The 23,791-nt window shown below is 34.0% G+C and overlaps 3 protein-coding genes across 3 annotated transcripts; 1 reads left to right on the forward strand and 2 right to left on the reverse strand.

Moving 5' to 3' along the window:
* Nucleotides 1–201: 201 nt before the first annotated feature.
* On the reverse strand, nt 202–7,066 carry LOC120782741. Its single transcript, XM_040115174.1, has 4 exons — nt 6,098–7,066; nt 1,415–1,782; nt 835–1,336; nt 202–590 (listed from the first exon to the last, which is right to left on the reverse strand). The coding sequence occupies exons 1-4, from the start codon at nt 6,207–6,209 to the stop codon at nt 385–387; spliced, it is 1,188 nt and encodes a 395-aa protein (XP_039971108.1). The 5' UTR covers nt 6,210–7,066; the 3' UTR covers nt 202–384.
* Nucleotides 7,067–9,690: 2,624 nt separating this feature from the next.
* Nucleotides 9,691–21,617, reverse strand: LOC120782867 (arrestin domain-containing protein 17). Its single transcript, XM_040115410.1, has 6 exons — nt 21,569–21,617; nt 19,762–20,832; nt 15,478–15,830; nt 14,677–15,391; nt 14,450–14,617; nt 9,691–12,307 (listed from the first exon to the last, which is right to left on the reverse strand). Exons 2-6 carry the CDS (start codon nt 19,874–19,876, stop codon nt 12,183–12,185), a joined length of 1,476 nt encoding a protein of 491 aa, XP_039971344.1. The 5' UTR covers nt 19,877–20,832; nt 21,569–21,617; the 3' UTR covers nt 9,691–12,182.
* Nucleotides 21,618–21,867: 250 nt separating this feature from the next.
* On the forward strand, nt 21,868–23,502 carry LOC120782868 (pyridoxine/pyridoxamine 5'-phosphate oxidase). Its single transcript, XM_040115411.1, has 5 exons — nt 21,868–22,087; nt 22,183–22,239; nt 22,301–22,457; nt 22,520–22,976; nt 23,284–23,502. Coding segments are annotated over exons 1-5 (738 nt in total). The 5' UTR covers nt 21,868–22,086; the 3' UTR covers nt 23,350–23,502.
* The last annotated feature ends 289 nt before the right edge of the window (nt 23,503–23,791 follow it).

The following is a 23,791-nucleotide window of genomic DNA, read 5'->3' on the forward strand; positions in this document are numbered from 1 at the left end:
TTTCTTATCCAAATATCAATTCTTTGGCATGAGTAGGGAGGAGGTTGTACATTTGAAATGGGGAGAAGTGCGTTGATGTGGTATTGTTTGATTTTCTCTTAATGAGTCCATCTTGATGCTATATTATTCACTTTGTTGTCATTATAAGATCTGCTAAGCCAACAAAGTTTAATTGATTATTAAATATAAAAATCAACAAAATTATTTGAGTGAGGTTTATTTTTTCTTCATTAAAGTATATATTAACAACATTATCTACATTTATTTTGATTAAAACACCATTAATATTTAAGTAAGTAATATAAAAGTATTAGAAAAAAATCATATTTTGTTTAAAACTTTTCTTAAATCATCGTCATATCATCGTCTTATGTTAGACAATTGTTATGCCAAAATTGTTGTTGTACAGATGTCTGCAGTACAAGGTTCTTGTTCGCAATTATTTTTTGCAGCTTGTGTCTGCAATGCGTTGACAGATGTCGAAAAAGTATTCAAAAGCAACATCGAAGCATAATCGTGCAGGTAATAGAGCAAATCGGTATCCTTTGCACTCTTTTCAATTGGTTTATCACATATTAATTCATCAGTGGCTGAAAACACATTAAAGAAAAATTGTATTAAAAAATATTTGGGTTTCTCTTTAAATAATGAAAAATGTAATTAAAAATGTTTTTAGGTAATTTTTGGTAACAATTTCAGATTCTAAATAGATTAGCTGAGAGCGCATTTTTAAATTTACTACAAAAGACTATAATAAAATCTGATTTCTAAGGAATATTATTTTCCAAAATGTCGTAACAACATTTTCAAAACTCAATTATTTCTCACACCCACCTAAATTATCGTAACAGTGGTACTGCTCCAAGTCCTCCACGCAATGCTGCAGGCTGCTAATCCGCATACTTTTCGGTGGCACTGTACCCAGTACAATCGGCACAATCAGTTTCTGCAAAATGCGCTTTTTATTGAAGAGCATTGCTTCAATATGATAACTTGTGTGTATGAGGCTCTTTGCATTGCCGTCCCTACAAATGTGTGCTGCTAATGGTATACTCAATTGGCCGGTTACCATGACGTATGATGAACTTATCTTCTGAGCATCGCTATTTAATACTTTGAGATATTCTTTGCACTTCGCTTGTGGTTTCGAGGCACGAAATGTGGTATGCTGACACAGATTCACATATAACTTGTTGCATGCGGCAAATTTATGTTGACCGCACAGTGTGTAGGCAATATTCTGACCCGGCACATAGCCAGTGCCTGTGGGTAGGGTGAAGCGCAGTGGCGCGTGAGCGTCTGACCTAGACGCATTGGTGGCAGTCAGCGTGTAGAGCTGTTGGTAGCAAAATGTGTTTAAGGAAATAGTTATTTACATTTCTTTCCGTGCGATTGCCATGTATTTTAAACCTACCTCACTCAATTCTACCGCCGCGCTCAAATCCAATCGGTTTTTTACTGTTATGCGCGCCTTGAAAACTTTATCGGACACTGATTTGCATTGCAACGTTAGACGCACGTAATAAACGCGCTGACCATACTTCATATCACAGCTGGCTGGCGCCTCGTAGGGCAAGTCGAAGCTGAAATGCTGCACACGCACTTCAGCCGCCTGCAAGCTTGTGCGTTTCGTAAGTGTATGTGACCCATATAAGCGCTCCTGTTTGTCGCTGTACAGAACTTTGTTGTCCTTTTCAGTGCTGTCATTGTGCAGCAGCAATGCTTCACTGCTTCGCTCCAGCCACTCCACGTGCTCAGCGCCAACCAAAGCGATTTGTATGCCTGTTAAAATGAGCGAAAACAAAAAAGCATAAAAATGAGCGTAAATAAAGCTGCTGTATTCAGAAATATGTCAGTTGTCTTGATGTTTTATCGCATTTTACTAATAAAATGCACAAATGTTTATCTGTACGATCTTAACTTGTTGCTTGTTATCGCTTCGTATTTATTTTTATAATTTTCTGTTTGTTTTACGATTTAACGGTTTGCGAATTTCGCCGGTGGCCTTTGAGAATAGCAATTTTTTGCAAAGTGCTACTTAATTGCTTTTAAAAGCAATTAACATTTATCTAATCAAATGGATAACAACCTCTATTTTTAAGTTTTTTTTACATGAGTATGAAATTTTGGAAGAATGCACTTCAGACTTTGAAAAAATTTCCTGGGGACTGTTCAAATATATGTGTGTATATTTAGAATAACATACTACTATGAGCAAAAAATAGTAAGAGTTTGTTCATAAAGACTTGTTCATAAAGCATAGAACGACATGGTTCTTGAAGAATAAATTAGGAATTTAAATTTATTCTTCAAGAAGCATGTCGTTCTTCTCAAAGTAATCCCCCTTGGCCCCAATACACTTGGGAACATGTTTTTTCCAATCCTAGAAACAGTTCTTAAATCTCGTTTAATATCTTCAATTGACTCAAAACGGTTTACGTGGACCGATTGTTTGCATTTGCTGAATAACCAGAAGTCACAAGGAGCTAAACCAGGCGAATATGATGGTTGCGGCACGATATTTGTTGAGAATTTGGCGGAAAACTCACAAAGGAGCAATGCAGTATGTGATGGTGAATTATAGTGGTGCAAAAACCATTAGTTTTCCACCCACAAGTCTGGCTTTTTTTGCGAATAGCTTCACCTAAACGATGCATAACACTCAAATAGTATTCCTCGCTAACAATTTGGACAGTCGGAAGGAATTTGAAGTGCATCATAACTCGATATAAACAAAAAATTTATACTTGACCTACTTTGGCTTGGTTTTTTGGCTTCGGCTCACTTTCGCCACGATATCCGGTCGATTGATTGTCTGTTTCCGGGTCGAAAGCATAGAACCAAGACTCATCGCCAGTAATAATACATTTCAGAACACATATAAATATATTTATATACATATATACCTTTAAAAACTAAATAAAAACCAGAATGAAAACATTCTCACTCAATGCAAGTCTAGTACTGGCACGAACCAGTGATAAGGAATGCTTGATAAAACATTGAGTTTATAAACAGGAATCTTTTTTAGATATTTTTCATAAGAGCTTTTGCGATGTGCCATTGGCTACGCACATTATTAAATATGCATATAAAGTGTTTAAGCGCACTCAAACATTAGCAGCTACACAATTAGCTGCCTATAACCAAAAAAAATCCAATCGCTATAATTCCAGTTAGTGTGTCGATGTTATTCAGTAACCATTTAGCAAACAAGTGCTTTCAATAATTTTATTAAAGGCTAATTGCTAATTAGTGTTAATGTCATATAAATCATATAAAATTATCTCTACTCTTAATCAACACCGAGCTGGAAGAATTGTGCTTTGTTGTATTTACATTACATTATTTGTTCATACCTTCATGCCATAAATGTGTTAATATCAGCAGCAATTAAAGTATTTGTTTCACCTAATTTTGCAAAAAAAAATATTCCATTCGCTGGCTGTGACTTATTTATATATACTTGATAAAAGAATTTGTGTACCAAGTACTCAATAAAGTAATGCAGCTGAATTCATAATTTTTTAATTTTAATTAATTATTCTAGTTAATCTTTTGCTGTCTTCGATTCGGCATTTCTCTACTGGATTCTGCTCTCTTCTAAAAAAAAATTACTTGTAAAATCAACCATAAAGTTGACGAGTTGATTTCGCAAAAGAGAGAGGATACCCCATTAAAGTGATGCAGTCACTATCTTCAATGCTTCCAAGTTTTTTTTTTGCAAGTTTTTGATCAAATTATCTATCATAAAAGGTTTAAATGATAAATGAAAATACAAGTTTATTTTTTTTTTTGCGTATTTTAAAACTTAAGACTTAAAATCTGTTATATTAAATTATAGAAAACACAAACAAAAGGTTATTGCAATGTTTTCTACAATTTTACTATTAAAGAATCATAAAACTATTGCGCATGCGTTAGGGTTGCACCACATGTGCTGTCTGTTTGCTTGACCATCTGGTATAGTTTATGCGATTTGCTAGAAAGTAACGATAGGCGAATCAAAGACAGCTTTTATTTAACGAAAACTGTGCTTCGTCTAATAGAAATTTCTTAGTTCGACTCACTCCTTCTATGTTCACTATCTTCAACAAAATGGAGTGATAGTTGCTTCACTGTAGCGTTTAAATAATTTTTCGTGATATAATCATGTACTTACAGAACTAATGAAACAATTTTCAAGTTTGAATACCAAGCTAATGAAAAATTGTATTTTTTCTGTTAATTTTATAGACTATAATAAAATAAATCTTGAGATGTCTCTTTGATTGTTTTAAGCGTGCCGTGCCAAGACATTAGCTACATTACAACTGTGTATCGTATTGGAACAAGCAAAAAAGTAAAAGCAATGGCCATTCATCTAAATAAGAACGCCCAAAGAAAAAGGTAGTGAAATTTGAAAATACTGATCCCTTCCAAAACTACAAGCATTTAAACAGAAAAATTTATTTTTTTCAATAATTTCGTAATAAACTGGCCGCAAAGAAAATTTAAATCAATCGAATTTACCTACGTACTAATTCAGGCAAAATCCAATTCTCAAGATAATCTCAAAATTTGAAGTCGATCGAATGTCAAAGTTATTTGTCATGCCAAATAGGAAAAAAAAATTATTTTGAGAAAAAATCCTTTAGAGTTTCACATAGTATAACTACAGCTGTTCCGGAGTTGGGCTCATTATAAACGCTTAAAGTGGTTTGAAAAAAATTTGCTCGCTACAAATCCACTTGAAACTTATTTTTATGACTAAGAGAGAAAACAAAAAAAAAAAACGAATTTATTGAAAATTCTACTGTGGCCATACCCACTAACCACTTTCTATACTGTCACTGTCACTACCCTCCATGCTTTGCCGAACTGAAAGCCACTATTGTTGAATAATAGTTTGAGTTTTTGAGGCGTAAAATGAAAAATCGCATTTTTTTCATATTTTTACATTTTAAAATAAATTACAAAAATATTAAGTCTATGCCTGAAATGGTTTTTGAGTTACAGCTTTCTAACTTGTTCCGCTCAGTTTATAAGCTCCATCAGTTTATTTGTTTTATGGCAGGCCAAAAACGATAAAAATTTTAGCCAAAAATTCTACTTTAATAAAACGCCGCAATTTTGTAAATTAAAGAATAATTTTTTTAGGTTTTATCTACGAAGAAGATCGACACCAGTTGCGCTTTAAGTAAGGTTGAAGCTTGCGTGTAACCCGAAATATAGTCAGTTTATTTCTAAAATTTTACAGTGTATTCTTGAAATATGTGTAAGTAAATGCTTAAAGTTTAAAACAATGTAAATTACTTTTGTGTTTTTGTTTTTGTTTTTTTGTAAATTCCCAAAAATTGTCTTCTTCATGCTGCCACATCATGTGTTCCCATTAAGGATTTAGTACTTCCTAATATAATAGAATCATGACATGCATTAAAACAGTGGTGACGAAAAGTAATGTCTCTAAAGAAGTTCTATCCTTTGGAGTTTCTTCACTGACATTGTATATGCGCCAATCTTAATCCTCTGAATAGTGATTTTTGCCGGATTTAATTATTTGGCGCTTAACCTATTACATACGTTGAACAAACACTTCTTTGAAAATTTCGAGTAAAGCTTTTAGTGAGAAACTTATACTATATAGGGTTTTCACAAAATTACGATTTTACGATGCTTTACGACGGGTTGTGAGTACCCCAATAGTAATTATGGTAAATTGCTTTTTTTTTGCGAAACATGTTTTTGTATGTTCTTTGAAGCAAAATACTGGACACGTATTTTTTCTTTCGACTCTTTTTGAAAAAAAAAATTGAGTTATCAGTGATAAAATTTTATCGATGTTTTCTTAGCTTTCCAATGGAATATACCGTGAATTTATTCCACTTTTTTTTACAAATAAATAGTTTTCTTTTTCAATTTGAAACTTGTGTTCCATTATATTGTTGTTTCACAATTTTCAATATGCAAAAATGGTTTTTAGCTACATGAGCATATACACAGATATCTTTTTCAAATATTGTACTGTAATCTGGACCACTAAGAAATACTATTTGGCCAACCAAATGAGTTATATCTATCTACCATCTACTTTTACCAGGCAACGGAAAATGCTCACCTTCGATAACCAGCAATTTTGTGCTGTTCAATACAATAAGCCCGCTTATTTGCTCACCACTGTAGTAAACCGGCGAAGTGCGCGAAAATTTGAATTGGCAAGTCGTTGGCATACTTGCGTGTAGGTTGTTACGTTTTTTTTATTAATCTCACCCACTCGTTGTAGGTATCAATAATTATTTAAATTTTTATTAGCCGAACGAATTTTTTTACCATTAGAATGTGTTGTTGCTTTCTACGAAAATACTTTTATGACAATTATTTATTGTATTGTATATGTTATTTATTGGCTTTCAGCGTGATTTTGTTGTTATTATTGTTGTTGTTTTCAATTTTTAAGCACTTTCAATCACGTCAAAGCAATTTGAATCAGCCACGTTGTAATTCACTTAATACGGTAAACGAATGTGCTGCGATGTGATGAGCCGCCGTCTACGCCGCAGAATTCTACAAATCGTGCAATCGAACAAATTTTAATATTTATTTATACATAATTGAAATGAATGTGTTCGCTTTGAATGAAAAAATCTGCAACCAGTTATTACTCCGTTGTTGGATTATTCCAACAGGCACTGCACGGCACTTGGGCGCAACTGAGGCGTTGGTTGATAGCGCACAGCGCTGGTGATGCCGGTTTGGCCCTCAGCAGCGCGGCGCTACGGCCGACCGAGTGCGCGTCGCAGCTAATCAAAACTTGCACTCGCAACTCAACATGTTTGTTATTATTTGCGCTTGTACATGAGTATTCACACACACACACACACACACACACATATTTATGTTTATGTCACGCGAGTCAGTTGCCATTAGACGCTTCCACAATTCGCGCTACTGATATCAAACGGGCGACTATTTTGTATGGAAGTTTTGCGATTTTCGGTGAATTTGATGTTATGATAATCGCCGTTGCTGCTAGACGAGCACTACTTCGGGTTTTGATCCGCGCTTGGCGGTTGTTGGTGGAGCGTGCGGCGCGCTGCAGGTGGCGGCCAACGGCTTGGCATGACCGCTAGAAACTGCTGCAGGAAATATGCAATTGAGTCAACTCGAGTACATAGGAAGAAAAACAGCTGTGCAACTAATTGTTTACTGTTTTTGTATATATATAAGTATGTACATATATGTACGTATAGCTGTGCTGCTATTTGCTTATGGCGCTGTGTACAAATAAATCGTTTGGTATCCATTTATTATGACATTATCTTTCGGAAGCAAAGAGCTTTGGAAATAAGTTAACGATATGTAAACAAACACTCATGCATACATATATGTTGATTCACATACCTACATACATACATATGCATATATGCATATGGTTTGAATTGAACTACGTAGAAACGTGTTTTTAACATATTGTGAAGACTGCTTGGCAAATTCTAACCAAATTACAATTTTATACAACAACAAATACACTGAAATTATAAACAATATTTATAAATGGTAAGCGGCAGCAAAGTCTGGATGTATACAAATGTTAGTTAGATATATGTACATATATTAGATTAGATTAGTATGTATTCGCTACATGTGATTCCTACCTGTTGAACTTTTGTTGAGCATAGAAATGGAATCCCCACAACATCTACTTCTGTCACATCTGACAGTATGGCTCAACAACAACTTTTTCTTAATAGAAATAAATTTTGAGCTATCACATTGTCTTGTAATACTTAGGCATCCACTTTTGGAAAAAAGTTTTTTCGAAAATGTTGCTGGATGCCTGGATCACGCTTTGTGTTCTCTATGCATTCATATACATATATATATATTTATTGGCTGTAAATCACAAATACCAAATTGCTAACTAATGAACAGTCTAGTTCCATTAATTTGCTTTAAGCCTTCCTTCATATCCGACCCTTTTCGAGCTTATGAATATATCCACACTTACAGTCATGTATTTAACTTATTTAGCTCTTCCTGTTCATGGAACCATTTATCAGTTACGCTTCGTATCTTTGTGATAATCCCGCCAGCTAAAATTTATTTCTTTGGCACTTAACTTTCGTTTTTGCTTAGATCGCTATGGGTTCTAACGACTTTCGCTTTAATATATTGTGTAGTCGAAAAAGTCTTTTCGTATATAGTGTTAGAAAGGTGAGACTTTAAACATTACTTAACCAAAAAAGAGTTAAATTCGGGGAAGTTGGAAAAAAGTTACAGTTGTTCTAAAATGGGTGGAAATAATGAAGAAATTCGCTATATTTCGAAATTTTTTATAAAAAAGCGAAGAATGCCACACAAGCCACTAATGAAATTTGTAAAACTTACGGAGACGATGTTGTATCAGCTCGTGTAGCACAACAATGGTTCGCTCGCTTCTGTTCTAGAAATTTCGATGTGAAAGATGCGCCTCGCTCTGGTCGACCTATCGTTGAAAAAGTCCATGAAATTATGGAAAATATTGACCACGACCCTCACATAAGCAGCCATAACATCGCTATGGAACTTAACACTCATCATCAAACGGTTTTGAACCATTTTCAGAAGGCTGGCTATAAAAAAGCTCGATGTTTGGGTATCACATAAATTGTCTGTGAATGATTTAATGAACCGAATTAACATCGAAGATCATGGTCCAAGCGTGTTGAAACTCAACAAATGGTCGCATGCCAGGATTGACGCCTTGAATGGTTAAGCTGAGTGTTTGGTGGGATTAAAAAAGGAATCATTTACTATGAGCTGCTTCAATCTGGTTGAACGATTGGTGCTACATTTTACTGTCAACAACTGATGAGATTGAAGCAAACAATCGAGAAAAAAACGGTCAGAAGTGATCAACAGAAAAGGCTCCGTCTTCCATCAGGACAACGCAAGCCTATACAAATCTTTGACGACTCAGCCAAAACAGGGAGATCTTGACTGGAAAGTTCTGATACATCTACCATAAGGCCCTGTCCTTGCACCATCTGACCACTATTTGTTTCGGTCTATGCAGAACTCCCTTAATGGAGTCAAGTTGGCTTCAAGAGAAGCCTGTGAAAATTACTTGTTGCAGTTTTTCGCCGAGAAACCAGAAAAGTTTTACACTGATGGAAATATGTCTCCAGCGGAAAAATGGCAAAAGGTGGTCGACCAAAATGGTGCATATTTGGTTCATTAAAGCTCATTATAAATATAAAAAAATAAGTGGAAATTTGATCAGAAATACGAAAGGACTTTTTCGACTACCCAATATATAGTATATATTTTTAATTTAAAAAGTTTACTAGAATGATTTTTTCTTAAATAAAAATAACAGTAATTCAAAACTAATTAATTTATAAGTTGTATTAAGTGCCGATTTCAAATCCTTGCAATTCCAGCTCCGAAATAAACACTTTCTTTATTCATTATCATAAATTTCAAATTTTATTTGAGGAAAAAAGTGTGAAAACGCACATTTAAAGGCTTAATAAATAACATATTTGGTACTTACTTTATAAATAATTAGGGAGATTTTTCGGAAAGTGTTTGTTGTATGCTTCAAACGTTATTCATATTATTTATAGGCATGTATCTGTTACCTAAGCAATAAGTATGTATTTATATTTAAATATATTTTTTAGGAGTTGCTTAATTTTAAAAACTTATTCGATATATTGATTTGTAAATTTGAAAATAATATTTAGCCTAAAAGTATAATATACATATTAATATAGATAAATATTTTTGCTAAATTTTCTTATATTTGGTGTTGGATTGCTTTAGAGACAATTTGAGATGATTGACAAAACATGATGACGAGTCCATGTGTTATATTTTAAGCATTTATAAAAGAATTTTTCACAATTTGTTTGCAATATTTTTGAAGTTTGCTTACATATGTATTTTACAACTCTCAAATATTTACTTAATGATAATTGAATGTAAATTTTATTTTCACAAAATAAAAATCATTTACAATTGTAAGAATTTGTTAACTTTTTATAGAAAATTATTTTGAGTTTTTATCAACCAATTTTACTGCAGCCAGTTGCTTTTATGTTGGCCGATAATGGGTGAAACATTTATATATACATATGTATTGATAAAATGATAGCAGTGCTGAGATGAGTTTACATTAAAATATTTAATTATGCCTTACGCTATCTAAACCGCAATATATCTATTTGCTCGGATAACGAGGAATCCGCCTAGAACGTTGCTAATAAAAATTTAATCATATTCACATCGAGTATTTATGGGCTACACATCGAAGACGCTTATGTGGTTTATAAGGTTTACTGTGCGCTATTAGTTCTGCTGTTAATTAATTCACGTAATTGATTTCAAGTTTCACGTTTTTCATACAAAATACATACTTATATGTGCTTACACAATATTTTATGAATAATTTATTTTTCTAATGCATATTTTGATTTTAAACGTTACACAGTTATATTTCAGTGACTCAATGCAAAGTCCTGGAATCGAGTTATGTTCACGATTGATCGAAATTATAGAGGAATGGAACACAAACATTTTCTGTTTATTTGTGAATAACTAAGCGCCTTTCCTACAAGGTAGAGCTACTTTTGCCTTAACAGGTATAAAGATGTGTGAGTGTCGCACAAAGTACGCTGAATTTGGAGGCGAAAAAAGTAAAAAACGTAACTAAATCGTTTAAGAGCAAGATCAAAAACTTAATCCAAACAAGTATCACCTCACAGTTGTGATAGAAATTCGTCCCTACAGACACACTTGAATTGAACTGAAAACAACTAAACTTAAAAAAAAATTATAACTGTTACGAGTTGAAGTTGTATTGTAAAAATTTCAATGATTTGGACCATTAGTTGGAAGATTCTTCACAAAGAGAAGATTTTCTACACACGGACCAGTTCTGGAATGTAAACATGTTTCAGTTTTGCCCTAAGTTTCTTCAAAGTTTAATTTCAACTGCTTCGCTGTTTCGAAACTAAAAACAGTTATAACCATTTATTCGCATTAAGATAAATTCAAGAGTTCGCAAAAAATGATTTATTCGCTCTATAGTCATATTCATATCTATAGCCAACGACTTGTTGTGTTGGTAGACGGCTAAAAGTCTGCTACTTAAGGAGTTAAAGTGCCCTCAAACTAGTATCGCTGCTTAGAAAGTATTTGTATATTTGTTAATCGTTATTTGTTTTAATATTTTTCAGTTATCTAAATAGCTATTTATTTAACTATATTAAACTATTTTATGAGTACTAAAGCTTTTACAGTGTGAGTGTGTGCGTGTTAGTACGATTACATGTTTCTGCTGGCACAGAGTTGATATTATATCTTAATTGTTTAAGTACAAGTGAAGTGTGTAAGCATTATTACTATTAAAACATATACATATGTATATATAAGAAATTATCTTATTACAGTTAGTACAAAATATGCATTTACGAATAAAATTTGTCAAATTCCACTTTGCCACTTTAAGAGACAAAATTTGGTATTGAAAAGGAGCATAATGAAACAAGATCGATTTTCATATGTATAAACACAAATATACAAATAAAATTGTGATAAAATTGTAAGTTCCCTGCAGTGAAGTATCGAACTATTCGTACAAGTCCATGGGGTCATCAAAATACTAGTTTATCATGAGCTAGTCTTGGTTGAAAAATGACTAGTCCGCAAACCACCAAATTTTAAAGGAAACTAGTAAATAATGTACTACTTTGCTACCAAAATTTCAGACCGAACATGAACCAGTCAGAAAACGGCTGAATATAACCATACTTGTCATAAATATCAAAGGAAAAAGGGCTAAAAATATTTTTTGGACTGAAAATCAACTACTCCAACAAATTATATTGTTTTCCAATTTCTTTTAATGACCAAATCTTCACATCTGTTTTAGAAGTTCGCGTCCACAATCGAGAACTTGTTTTATCTAAGTATTTCCAGCTGGTATAGGTACAACTGACCGAAAAAGAAAAAAAAAATATTTCAAGACCACCTGGTGTAATAAACACTGTTGACAAAAAAAATTATCCGCTGACTGGTGCAGTTTCGGCTCGTACTATTTATCAGATTTTAAGTTATCTATAATTAATTTCACTGCAGGCATGTTACACGATTTTAACTGCTTTAGTTAAGCTTATAAAGTTTATTATTATCTTATATGTATCTAATAAGTATTTACATTATTTCTTCTCCTTACGAAATACATTGAAACTGGCGGCACTAAGCGGTTGATGTGGTGAGTCGGTCGAATCCGAAGACTGTAACTCGATACGCAGTTGCGACGGCGACTCATCGTAAAGTGTTTCTATTTGAAGCGTTAGAGTAGTATAAGTAGAAGTTGTCGTTCGTATATACAGTGGGCGCATGAGGGACAGAGACAGTGGGAATGTTAGCGAGGATTTTTTTGCAATTGGAAGCACAGTTGGAGTGTTGCGCATAGCGAGGTTGTTGATGAGCGATTATTTACGTGTTTGATGGATGATGCGGAGAAAGTAAAGGAAGACGAAAGACAGATTAGCATTTATTTATTTACGAATTTTTATACTTAGTTACTTTTAAATAAAAAATACTAGTGCCAAAAATAGAAAACAAAACACATTGCTGGTGAGTTTAATCGAAATCTAAAATCATTTATATTCGAAAAGTTGTACTTGTGTCTCTTAAACTGCTAACATTAATATTAAGTATTTATTATTTAAGTAATTTCGAATTGTGAGACTTTAATTTTGCTAAATTTATTGAAATTATACAATAACCACGTAAATAAGTAATTAAAAAGTAGTGATTTTAATGCGATTTTAATTTATTGTCAAATAATATCTAACAAAATAATGAAATTTTGCAAGCTTAAAAAAATAATATAATAAATTCATAAGCATGCAACTACATGCGTCAGTGTGGCCACTTTATTATGAATTTCGGAAAATAGTCAATCAAATAAAATGCTGTTTTTCAATTCGGCATCTATTGTGAAGCAGCTTAAACTGAGCAAATATTCTTTCGAGCCTTTTATTCAGAAATTTTTAATCCAGTTTCAGTAATGTACATAAATAATAGCCAAATTCTCTGCATGCATACAAGTAAAGTTTTCTTTCAAGTTGTGTATGCAGAAAGCAAAAATTTCGGAGTTTGTTTAGTGTAACGCCCACAGAATGATGTTGTTTGTAGTACCTATAAATCTGTATCAAGTAATCTAGATGGAAAATTTATTAGGATGGTAAATTTGAAGGGGTAAGGCCGAATACTTCCGACTCCAGTGGTCATAACTGTCAAATACCCTCTAGGATGTACATATATATAGTTCTCTTGGAACTACGTATTTTCAGAAATGTTTGTTTAGTCGAGGTTTTGTTGTACAAAGATTACTAAATATGTATCTAACTTGTATTAAATGTATTAAGGCATAGCTTTGCTCTTTTATTAAATATTTTTTAATAAATATTAGTGTTATGATTATAAATAATAAGTGCGGAGTAAATTTTCTTGTGTTTTACAAAAAAAAATAATATTTTTTGATTTTTAATTTTTTGAACTGATACCATCTAAAGTCATATTTTCATTTATTTGCTATATATTATTATTAAGGGATGCTTTTCTAATTTATTAGTTGATATAAGGATAGTTTTAATGTCAGTTAGTGAAACTTCAATTCTAATATATTTAGCTACTTCATACTGAAGTTCAAAATTAGTTTAAATATATTCTAGATTACTGTTAATTAGTTTGTATTTATATGCTTTTGTGCTGATAAAGATCCACCAAGTAATACGTACAAGTATATTAAATTTATATTATTGAAATATGCTTGAGATTATGACTATATTGATGATTGTATCTATTTACGTTATGATTGTTTGATTGCTTAATATTTTATATTTTCAACTTTCGGCAGGCACACATACAAGCAGTCAGGCGTAACACAGGTGGCAGATATTGTATCATAAGCTTAGATTATTATTAAAAAAAAAACAACAAGAAACGAAGTGCATTTTAAATTTTCTTGTTACTTAATGGCTACAAACACATACTTAAGGTGAAAAATTACATAAAATTATACATATATATTATTAGTTAAATATAATAATTAATTATTAATTTATTTTATTTTCACGTGCAATTAATTTTTTTAAGTATTCTTGAAATTAAGAAATTTAAAAAATTTTCGTAATACGTTTTTATTCAGAAAATACCTAGCTAAATATCTTAAAAAATCCAAAAGTTTATGCAGAAATTATTTAAATTTAGAGTTTAAATTAAATTAAGAGTTTCGCATTCCCACATTCTCAATACTTAAGTTCGAGCATTCGAATCACTACATAAAAAGAACATTAACAAATTAAATTCCAAGTAAATTTTATTCAAAATTATGGCCTGAACTGAAAATTAGTTTTTTTGCTTTGTACTCCAATCGTTCAATTCTAAATATCGGAGGTAGAATCATCACTACCGGGCGGTATGATTGGCGTCTCGTACTCATAGTAGACGGGATAGCGTGGCTTGAACGACTCGGTCGTTTCATTGGAAACAATACTACTTAAGCTGACATTTTGCAAATATTCGCTGTCATCACAGAATTTATCACTTAACGCCATGGCATCTTCATACGAAGGCGGCACTGAAAGAGAGCAAAATATAGGAATGTCATCCAATTAAAAGTGTTTCAGTTAAACGCACTCATGAGTTTGTAATCGGGCGGATTGTCACCATCGGTAATAACCAGTGTGGGTATATCGCTTCGGCCAACACTCGAGGCAGCTTCAGTATCGGTACTCTCCTGCGGTGCTTCACCAGCAGCCTCTTCACCACTCACAATTGCTGACTGCACCGGGCCCTCGTTTGCACTTGGCCCAAACAGTCTACGTTCGCTGTAATAGCCACGTCTAACGGCATACTGGGTTTCTAGTAAACTTGGCAAGCCAGCCGCTGCTGTCATGCTATCTATAATCGGTATGCTACCAATGGTTAACGGTATTTTTAGTTTCATCTTCCAATGGAAATCCGTTGGCTTAATTATAATCTTGATTAAATAAGTGATATTAATGGGACATACAACTTTCAACGACGACGGCGGTATGGAGGGTAAACTGAGATATCCACGATAAACTTTACGACTCCAACGCAAAACATTACCGAATTGTTTGCGTGCGATGAGATGTTTATCATAACGGTATTCATGCTGTGGATCATGCGATTCGTAGCTGACTACTTGCTTCAGTTTGACCTCACAGTCCGTGATATCAATGGACGATTCGTTGTTAATGTAAAGGACGAAATGAATTTTTTGGCCGGGTGCGTAGCCGCAATAGGGCGTGGAGAATTTCACAGTCAACGGTCCTGTGGGACAGCAAAAGCTCCAGAATCGTTTGCGATCGAGGATTTCGAGGGGGACCTATATTTCAAATATGTGGTTATTAGATCGATTTAATTTGTGTCGAGAGAAAAGACTCTTCATGTTGCTTTTCTAAGCCCACTCACCCTGTAAATCGTGTCCAAATTCAAATCTAACGGCTGTATTACCGTAAATGGCAACTTGAAGACTTTAGGATATCGGGCTGGCCGATCGATTGTGGTGATAATCTCATAATGTATCTGCCCATATTTGCCGTCGAATGAAGTGGGCAGATTATCTGGCAGTATTACGTGAAACGTATACGAATAATCGCCGGCCGACCAGTCCATACACGAACTACTCGCACACGATCCGAGCACATACGAACGCGACGATAGATATGAGCGGTAAGCGCGACACATAGCGCGCTCGCTATCGCGCGGATAACCCTTTTTTATCCAGCGTATCTTCGCATAGCCGCTAACTGTGATGTGTATTGCTGGAATGCATTGCAAAATATAAGATTATTTACAAATTGGCTTTATGGCTTTAACATGTTGTAGTGTATATAGCGAAGATATTAATGGTCGGTTGTTGCGACTTTATATGAGCTTTATGCAATTGATTTCAGCATCGATAAAAGATATTGAAAGAATCAAAAATGTGCTAATTATAAATAAATATAGCGGCCTTCAATTCATATGAGCCAGAATAACTCCTATCAGGCAAACCAATTATGACTCTGAAAATATTTTTGCGATTTCAAAATTCATTTCCAAATTTCCAATTTGCTGCTTGAAATGAAGAGTTTTAATAACTTTTTGATATTCTTGGCAGAAAATATTGGGCACGTGCCAGCCTATTTGGGCAATCAACGTGCCAACTGACTCATACCAACAAAGTAGACAACCTGTCTGAGTAGCTAGCCTTACGGAATTCATTTGATACCAAGGCTTGACATAAAACTGGGCGTACTATTTCAAAAACGTAGCAGCGAATTTCAAGAATAGTTTACAAATTGAATTTATCATGCACAGTAATTACATTAGCGTTGTCCAGCAGAAGACCTTTGATATGTATGTATTTATATATAAGCTATCCAGTCTCTCTCTATGTACCTTTATACAGGGTGCTCGGAAAGTTATTCTTTAATTTTATTATTAAGTTTTTGGCAAAACTTGCTTTTAAGAGTGCGTTCAGGTTTGGTAAAGGAGGGCCAAACAACCTTTTTATCACTAGCATCGAGTATCTTTGTAATAAGGCTGATATGAATGCCAGGCCACAGCGGACTCGCAGGCAATTGTAAAGTTGATGAATTAGCAAGAAAAGGCACGTTAGAACCGCTATCAGCAGATTGGAAGCGGATCGGTGCTCTCATATCATCTTGTGTGCTTGGACCACCATCGATACATGTGCTGTTGCAAACTCCTTCTGACCCAAGATCGATCACAAGAGATCTAGTAATCTCTTTGCCCTCAGTAAGGCAAGCCTCTTCTTAGTTATGGAGATTTTAACAGGCGATTGCCCTATTGGCGTCCTTGCTGTAAGGGAATCTTACCAAATGCCATCTGCAGAAGCTGTATGAGAGAAAATGAGGTGGAAACAACTCAACACTCTTTCTTGACAATCTCGCCTATGGGAGCGAAAAGTTAAACGCCTGTTTTTGTATTGGCCACATTTTGCTAATTTATAAGTTCGAACACAGGAATTCTTCTTTTCTATGACTTCACAAATGACGACATAGCTATATGTCCAGATGCCTTCTCTTTAAATCAGCCATTATTAAATGATTTTCTTTAATCATAGTCCTCTTTATATAGAAAAATAAATTTTTTTTATTAAAAAGAAAAGATAAAAGTGTGGCAACCCTTCTCCTAAAATTAAACTGCTCAAACAGGTGGCAATGCTCATAAAATATTTTAGAGTGTGTTTTCTGAAATTTTCTGAATTAAAGTTTCCATTTTGTCTATTTTTAAATTATGCGAGTACGCCACGGCAAAATTTGTAATTTTTCATATTAGTTCAGACTTTCGGTGGGTTGCACGAATATGAAGCAGTTTATAAGAGGAAAAAAATGAGTTGCTTGAAATTGCGTATTATCGCCCTTTGTGTATGGATCGCCCTTTATATTCAAAGCTACATAATGCATATATATAACATAAATATATGCACATATATAATGGTGCTTCATTTCCATGAAATGTACCCATCCATTTCTACAAAACTACAATTTCTGCAAAGAAATGAATTTTTAGCATGTACAAACAACGAACAAGTCGTTAGCTGTCACTAAAGTGTATGCCTGACATATATGTAAGTATGTGCAATTGTATAGTGGTAAATGCCGCGACAATACTGTGTCGTCATCCTCAAACACTAAGTCTGAGGATATACTACGTTGAGGATGTCTGCAGATGCACATGGCATTTGTAAATACATAAAAATTGCGGTTATTTGTGATAATATGCCAAGCCCCTGTATTTCCACCCACATATTTTTGCTTCTCATTTGCATGATGAAAATTTGCGTATGGACAGAAATTATTTTTCAATTTAATATGTGCATGATCTTATTTTGATAATAATTGATGAAATATATTCTACGAACTGCATGGAATTATACAAACAGGAATACTTGACGACAAGTAAATGAGTAAAATATTTCAATACTTTCCTTTCATTTAATTTTTCTTGAGATAAACAAAAAATCTTGCTAGAATAACACAATCAAAATAATTTTTTTGGAGATTGCATTATTGTCTTAGTTATTAACATAATCTAATAAAGATAAAATAAAAACTTCATTCAAGCACTTTATTCCGTTCGTTCAGTTTGTTTGGATTTTATATGCTATAGTGGTCCGATATCGGTGATTACGACAAGTGAGCGATATTTCAAAAACTGAGAGACGAATTCGTATATATACAGATGGTCAAATGAAAGGAGAGACAGACGGGTATGGCTAAATCGATTTAGCTCATCACGCTGATTCCTTATTTTATACCTTCTTTATATACCATATACTTTAAGGAGTGTATGACGTTTTCTTATGGGTGTTAAAAATATCGCGGCAAGCTTAATATATTCTATTCAGGGTTTAAAAACACTTATATATATAAGCACATACTTCTAGGATATAGTGTTCAGTAGGTCTACTCCAACTGTCACTGCCGAATTGAGACAGACGGACTAAGAATATTATTTTCTTGTGCAATTCGTATATATCTATATATCGATATGTTCTATATTTTAAATCTTGCAGTATACCCATAAGAGCCATAGATGTGGCAGCGGGTCACTCATGACTTGTTCCGGGCTAGACTAGGTATATAGAAACGCCAAAAATATAGCTTGAACTATCAAACTTGTTAGACGAGGCCTTTTAATTAAGGTAATTCGCTATCTAACAGTTAAAAAATCATTATCTGGAAAATATTTTGAAGCTCAATCCATCGGTTAATGGTCTAGCGGCGAAATATCACTTTTCTTTCTGCGTTAAAAGTAGGTCACTTACATATCTGTTGAATATATCGCTGTAGCTTCGCTTAAGGGACACGTTGCGATCCGCATGCAGTGCTAATGGCACTAAATAATAGCTGAAGCCCCAGATGCACCCACCAGAGCTTCAATCATTTGATATATATGTATATACATAAACTAAATATAATATTGTCCTTACTTTCAAATGTAGTCGCTATTTCTCCATTTAATTACAGCCACAACTCTGCAAGCTCATATTCATATATGGGTGTGCGCCCCACTACAACAGCCGTACATATGTACAAACGAATGTAAATTAGGGCCAATGACCATTTACCAACTCCCACACATTCCGTATCACTAAAATTAGTGACGTAATTGCCTTGCGCTTTGCCAACAACAAAATACAAATGCAAGCAACAGAACGCATCCTCAGCTTGAGTTGGGTCAGGTCATTTATGTAGCGCCAAGCAATAGTTGTTGGCAGAAAGGCGAGCAATATGGCGCGACACAACACGAAAGGAATGCCAGAAGCGATTACATTGGCGACAGCGACAGCGTGCACATATACATATACTCATACATATAAATATATACGTATGTATGTATATCAGTCTGTTACTTAGATGAATATGAAAAGCTATGAACATGAATTAATTTTGAATTGTCCCCTGAGTGTCTCTAACTGAGTTATAAAATTTTTATACTAACGGCATTGACGTACATGTGTGCTCTGTGTAGCGGGTGCAGAAGTGCACCTGTGTGCAGAAATTCTTATCTGCAACTTTAATATAATTTACAATATTAAAAACAGGAAAAAGCGCTTTAAATGCGGCGCAGCATGGTCGCACATTAACATTTATACATATGTATACATATGTACACATATGTACACATATGTATAGCAGTTGCTATATCACTAATTTACATATAAGGGTTACTGTTGCTTACCTTTAATGCGCTTTGTTGCGTCGACGCTGAGGTCAACAATGCCGGAAAGCTCCTGCCCAGCATAGTAAACACCTTGAGGATTATTATCAAATGATATAAGGCACTCAATGGGCATATAACTTTATTATTCACCAATTTAAGCAATTTGAACTTTTCACTACAGTATATATATGTGTTTGTGCGTGTGTTGTATGTCAAAATGAATTGTATTTGCGTGAGCTTATTTGTTCAAATACTTTAAGTACTTTGTTTGCTTTGTGTGTTGTTGCAAAATGTGTGTGAGTATGTCAAAACGCACTGCAATTCACTTTGTTGTTTAAATTTTCCACTGCTTCATTAAAATCTCACTTTTTTTAAGTGTGTGGTATTACTTCGTCGCGTGATTCAGTTGGAATTTTAGGTTACTCATACGCCTAGCGTGTCTCATTATACTCGTACATGTACAGTATACACAGATTTATGCATATCGCACACAGCAGAGATACATGCGCATAAATTATACTTAAATGTGAACTGCTTGCACTATAATCACGTATACATTTCCTTATACATATGTATTCCAATTTTTTATTAAATTTTTTAATGTGTATATCTAGCTAAAAATTCGACTGAAGTGTGTTTATATAATTTGCATTTTGCTTATCCATTACTTTAGTGAAATTTGTTGCTAATTTTAGCATAACATCCATTTGATTCGCCTCAAGTGATACATACTTATTTTCACGGTATATTTTTGCCTGTGCGCACACACATAGATATTTAACTAATTTTGCCTATTTTTTGTTGTCTGCCACACCGTCACTTTGAAATTGCTTTGCGTTAAAATACGTTCCGCACGCTCGTATGTCCAACAGCCGTTTATGAGTAGAAATGCTTATTTGATTTGACAGCCTGGCACATCGTCATCATTATCCTTGTACCGCATTTTGTTTTTTGCCTCTATTTTGCCTGCTCTCTTTACATTTGCTCTCGCACGCTCTTTCCTTTTCCGTTTCTTCTGTATACTGTTGTGTTTTGTTTACATCCAGTCTTGTTTACATCACTTTCGGTTAGGGTTGGTAAATTCCCAAACTTTGTATCACACAAAACAAAAAGAAAGAATTGGCAATGTACATATGTTATTTCAAAATAAAAGTAATTAGATTTAAAGAGAGAGTCGCTGTCAATCCATCAAGCAAAAAATACATTTTTAACTTTTTATTTGAAATTTTTCTGAAGAGGTTGAACAAGGTTTTTAATAGAAATACTGTATATGAAAAACATCTAAGAACTTTTAAATGTTCAAAAAAAAACATTAATTTTTTTTAAAGGGTGTTGCGTATATGTGTTATTGTAGTTTTATATCTTATTTCACAATATTTTTCGTTAATGACAGCTTCTAGCTTTTTCTGCGCCCATATTTTCTAATCTGATTTTTACTGTTGATAGTTTTCCATAAGAATTTTTTTAACATTAGTCAAAAGAAGCGTTTAAAAGTTAAATTGGTTCGCAGCCTGACATTCTTAAAATATGTTTATAAGATATATCTACATTCAACTGCTACACACGCTACTACTAAGTAATTCCACAAATTTTTACAAAACTATTTTTTTCTTTGAGCTCATTTTTGCAATCGAAGCCCATTTCCATTAATAAATGTTATGACATATTTACAATAGCGCAAGGAAATTAATACTGGCATCTACTACCAACATCAAGGTTCCATGAATTCGAAAAAGTCCTTCAACTAATTTACAAACAAAATTTTGAGCCAGCACATGAATGTAGGCTAATGTTATTAAACAGGCTTGCAAGCTGATAAACTCACGCTTCTGTTAAAACCTGACTATCTGTTGAGTTAACTCGAGATACTACGCACTAACTGTAAATCAAAAACTATTCACAATTTCCAAATAAACAGTTTTCATTTCACATAATAATCAGATTTATACTCTTAAAATACAAATATACTTATATGTAGTTTGCTTAGCAGTGTATGCTAAATGCATTAACATCGACATTTAACATGTCTCTGTTAGCTATCTGTTTATGTTAAGAATCTAATGTAAAGCAATTTACCTTTTAATTCGCACAGTGTATTCAACTGCCCGCCAAATAAAGTTTTCAAAAAAGCTCTCCAGTTGAGAACTTAAGCTTCTAGCGTCAGCTGTGCCAGTCACATTTGTAATAAAAGCACAAAATGAAACTGTCAAAAACAGCTGGAGCACAGAATGGAATTAATTAAAGCAATTGCTCCGGAGAACAATTACACAGCAAACAACCGATAGAGCAGTCAATCCACACACACTCAGTTTGTAACGAAACAGAAAAAATAAAATAGGCAAAAGTAAGTGTTATCTGCCACAAGACAGCTAAACTCCGCTGTAAATTTAAACAAAATTTAACCTTACAATCACCTTTTCTGCGTTTTCAACCGATTAGTGCGATTGCAACAGTTACTGAGTGTGCGTAAAATGACAACTTCAGTGAACTTATCAGGTATTATTTATGTTATGCGCAAAAAATGTCATTTTAACTAAAATAACTAAATATTTTTCAGCGCTCCGCCTTAAATACCGTGAGAAGAAAGAAGTTTTTCTGGAAGAAAATATCAAAGTAAAGCAACCCATAAAGCTATTCCGCGAGTGGCTAGAGGAAGCGGTGAAAACCGAGGAGCTGCTCGAACCAAATGCCGCTTGCCTAGCAACAGTAAACAAGTAACGAACTTTAAGCTTTTTTAGATTCTATTATTTGTAATCACATATTGAATTATCTATAGAGACGGCAAGCCCTCTAACCGCTTCGTGTTACTAAAAGATGTCACCGACGACGGTTTTCGTTTTTTCACCAACTATGGCAGTCATAAGGCTCAAGATATTGATGATAATCCAAACGTAGCTATGACACTTTATTGGCTGCCACTACGCCGTCAGATACGTATTGAGGGCGTGGCAGAGAAGATATCCAAAGAAGATTCACTCACTTATTTTCATCAACGTCCGCGTGCATCTCAAATTGGTGCCTTGGCTAGCGAACAAAGTTCGCGTATACCATCCCGTCAGCATTTGGATGAAATCGAGAAGGAAATCAAAAACAAATTGGGATCAGATGGCGAAGTGCCGCTGCCCAATTGGGGTGGTTATCTAATACGACCACACACCATTGAATTTTGGCAGGGACAAACCGATCGCTTACACGATCGCATACAATTCCGCCGTGGACCGGAAATTGAGAAGGTAAGTCCTTAGCAGAGAATGCTAATGTATGATACAAACTAGAAGATAGGGTCTAAATGCTAATGAATATTGTTTGGATTTTATACACTGCTGTGAACAAAAGTGCAATTTAAAATTATAACAAATGCTATACAGTCCTAATATGGAATTATTTAGATAAATCATTTGGAAAACAATGGTATTGGTATGTCTAAATAGCGCGTAGATTGGCTAAGTGTATATGCTTTCACCCCTTTCTCGAAATAATTATAATATTTTCATGTAAATTTACTCAAGCATATCTAAATAGAGTCTGTGTTGATTTCAGGAAGTTGATGATAAGTTGACACATAAAGGTGAAGACGGTTGGGTCTACGAGCGATTGGCACCATAGCCGTGACGCTGGATGTGGACTAGTGCTGTGATGTGAGGCTAGACTCTAGCCAAGAAAACGAATTTTTGTTTTTCTACTAAAATAATTTGTATATTTAAAATTAGAAAGTAATGTGAATAAAATGAGGCACAATTCTATACAAATCAGTTTGAAGAAGATTTTTAATTACAAGCTTCCAAGCCACATAATACGAGCTGTATTTAAGAAAAAACGGGAATTTTCGTTAAAAATGTTTATTCATTTGTCTACATTAATCTTTTCAAAATAGTCTCTATTCGATGTTATGTATTTATGTCAGCGCATCTACCAATCGTCGCAAGACTTCTGAAACTCGATTTTTTTCAACGAGCCACTTTTAATGGCTTTATATGAGCTTTTTCAGGTTCACTTTATTCTTGGAAATAAGAACTAAGTCAAACGGAACATTGTTTGGCAAATATGG

This window comes from Bactrocera tryoni, chromosome 1, assembly GCF_016617805.1.
Source record: "Bactrocera tryoni isolate S06 chromosome 1, CSIRO_BtryS06_freeze2, whole genome shotgun sequence".
Taxonomy (NCBI): domain Eukaryota; kingdom Metazoa; phylum Arthropoda; class Insecta; order Diptera; family Tephritidae; genus Bactrocera; species Bactrocera tryoni.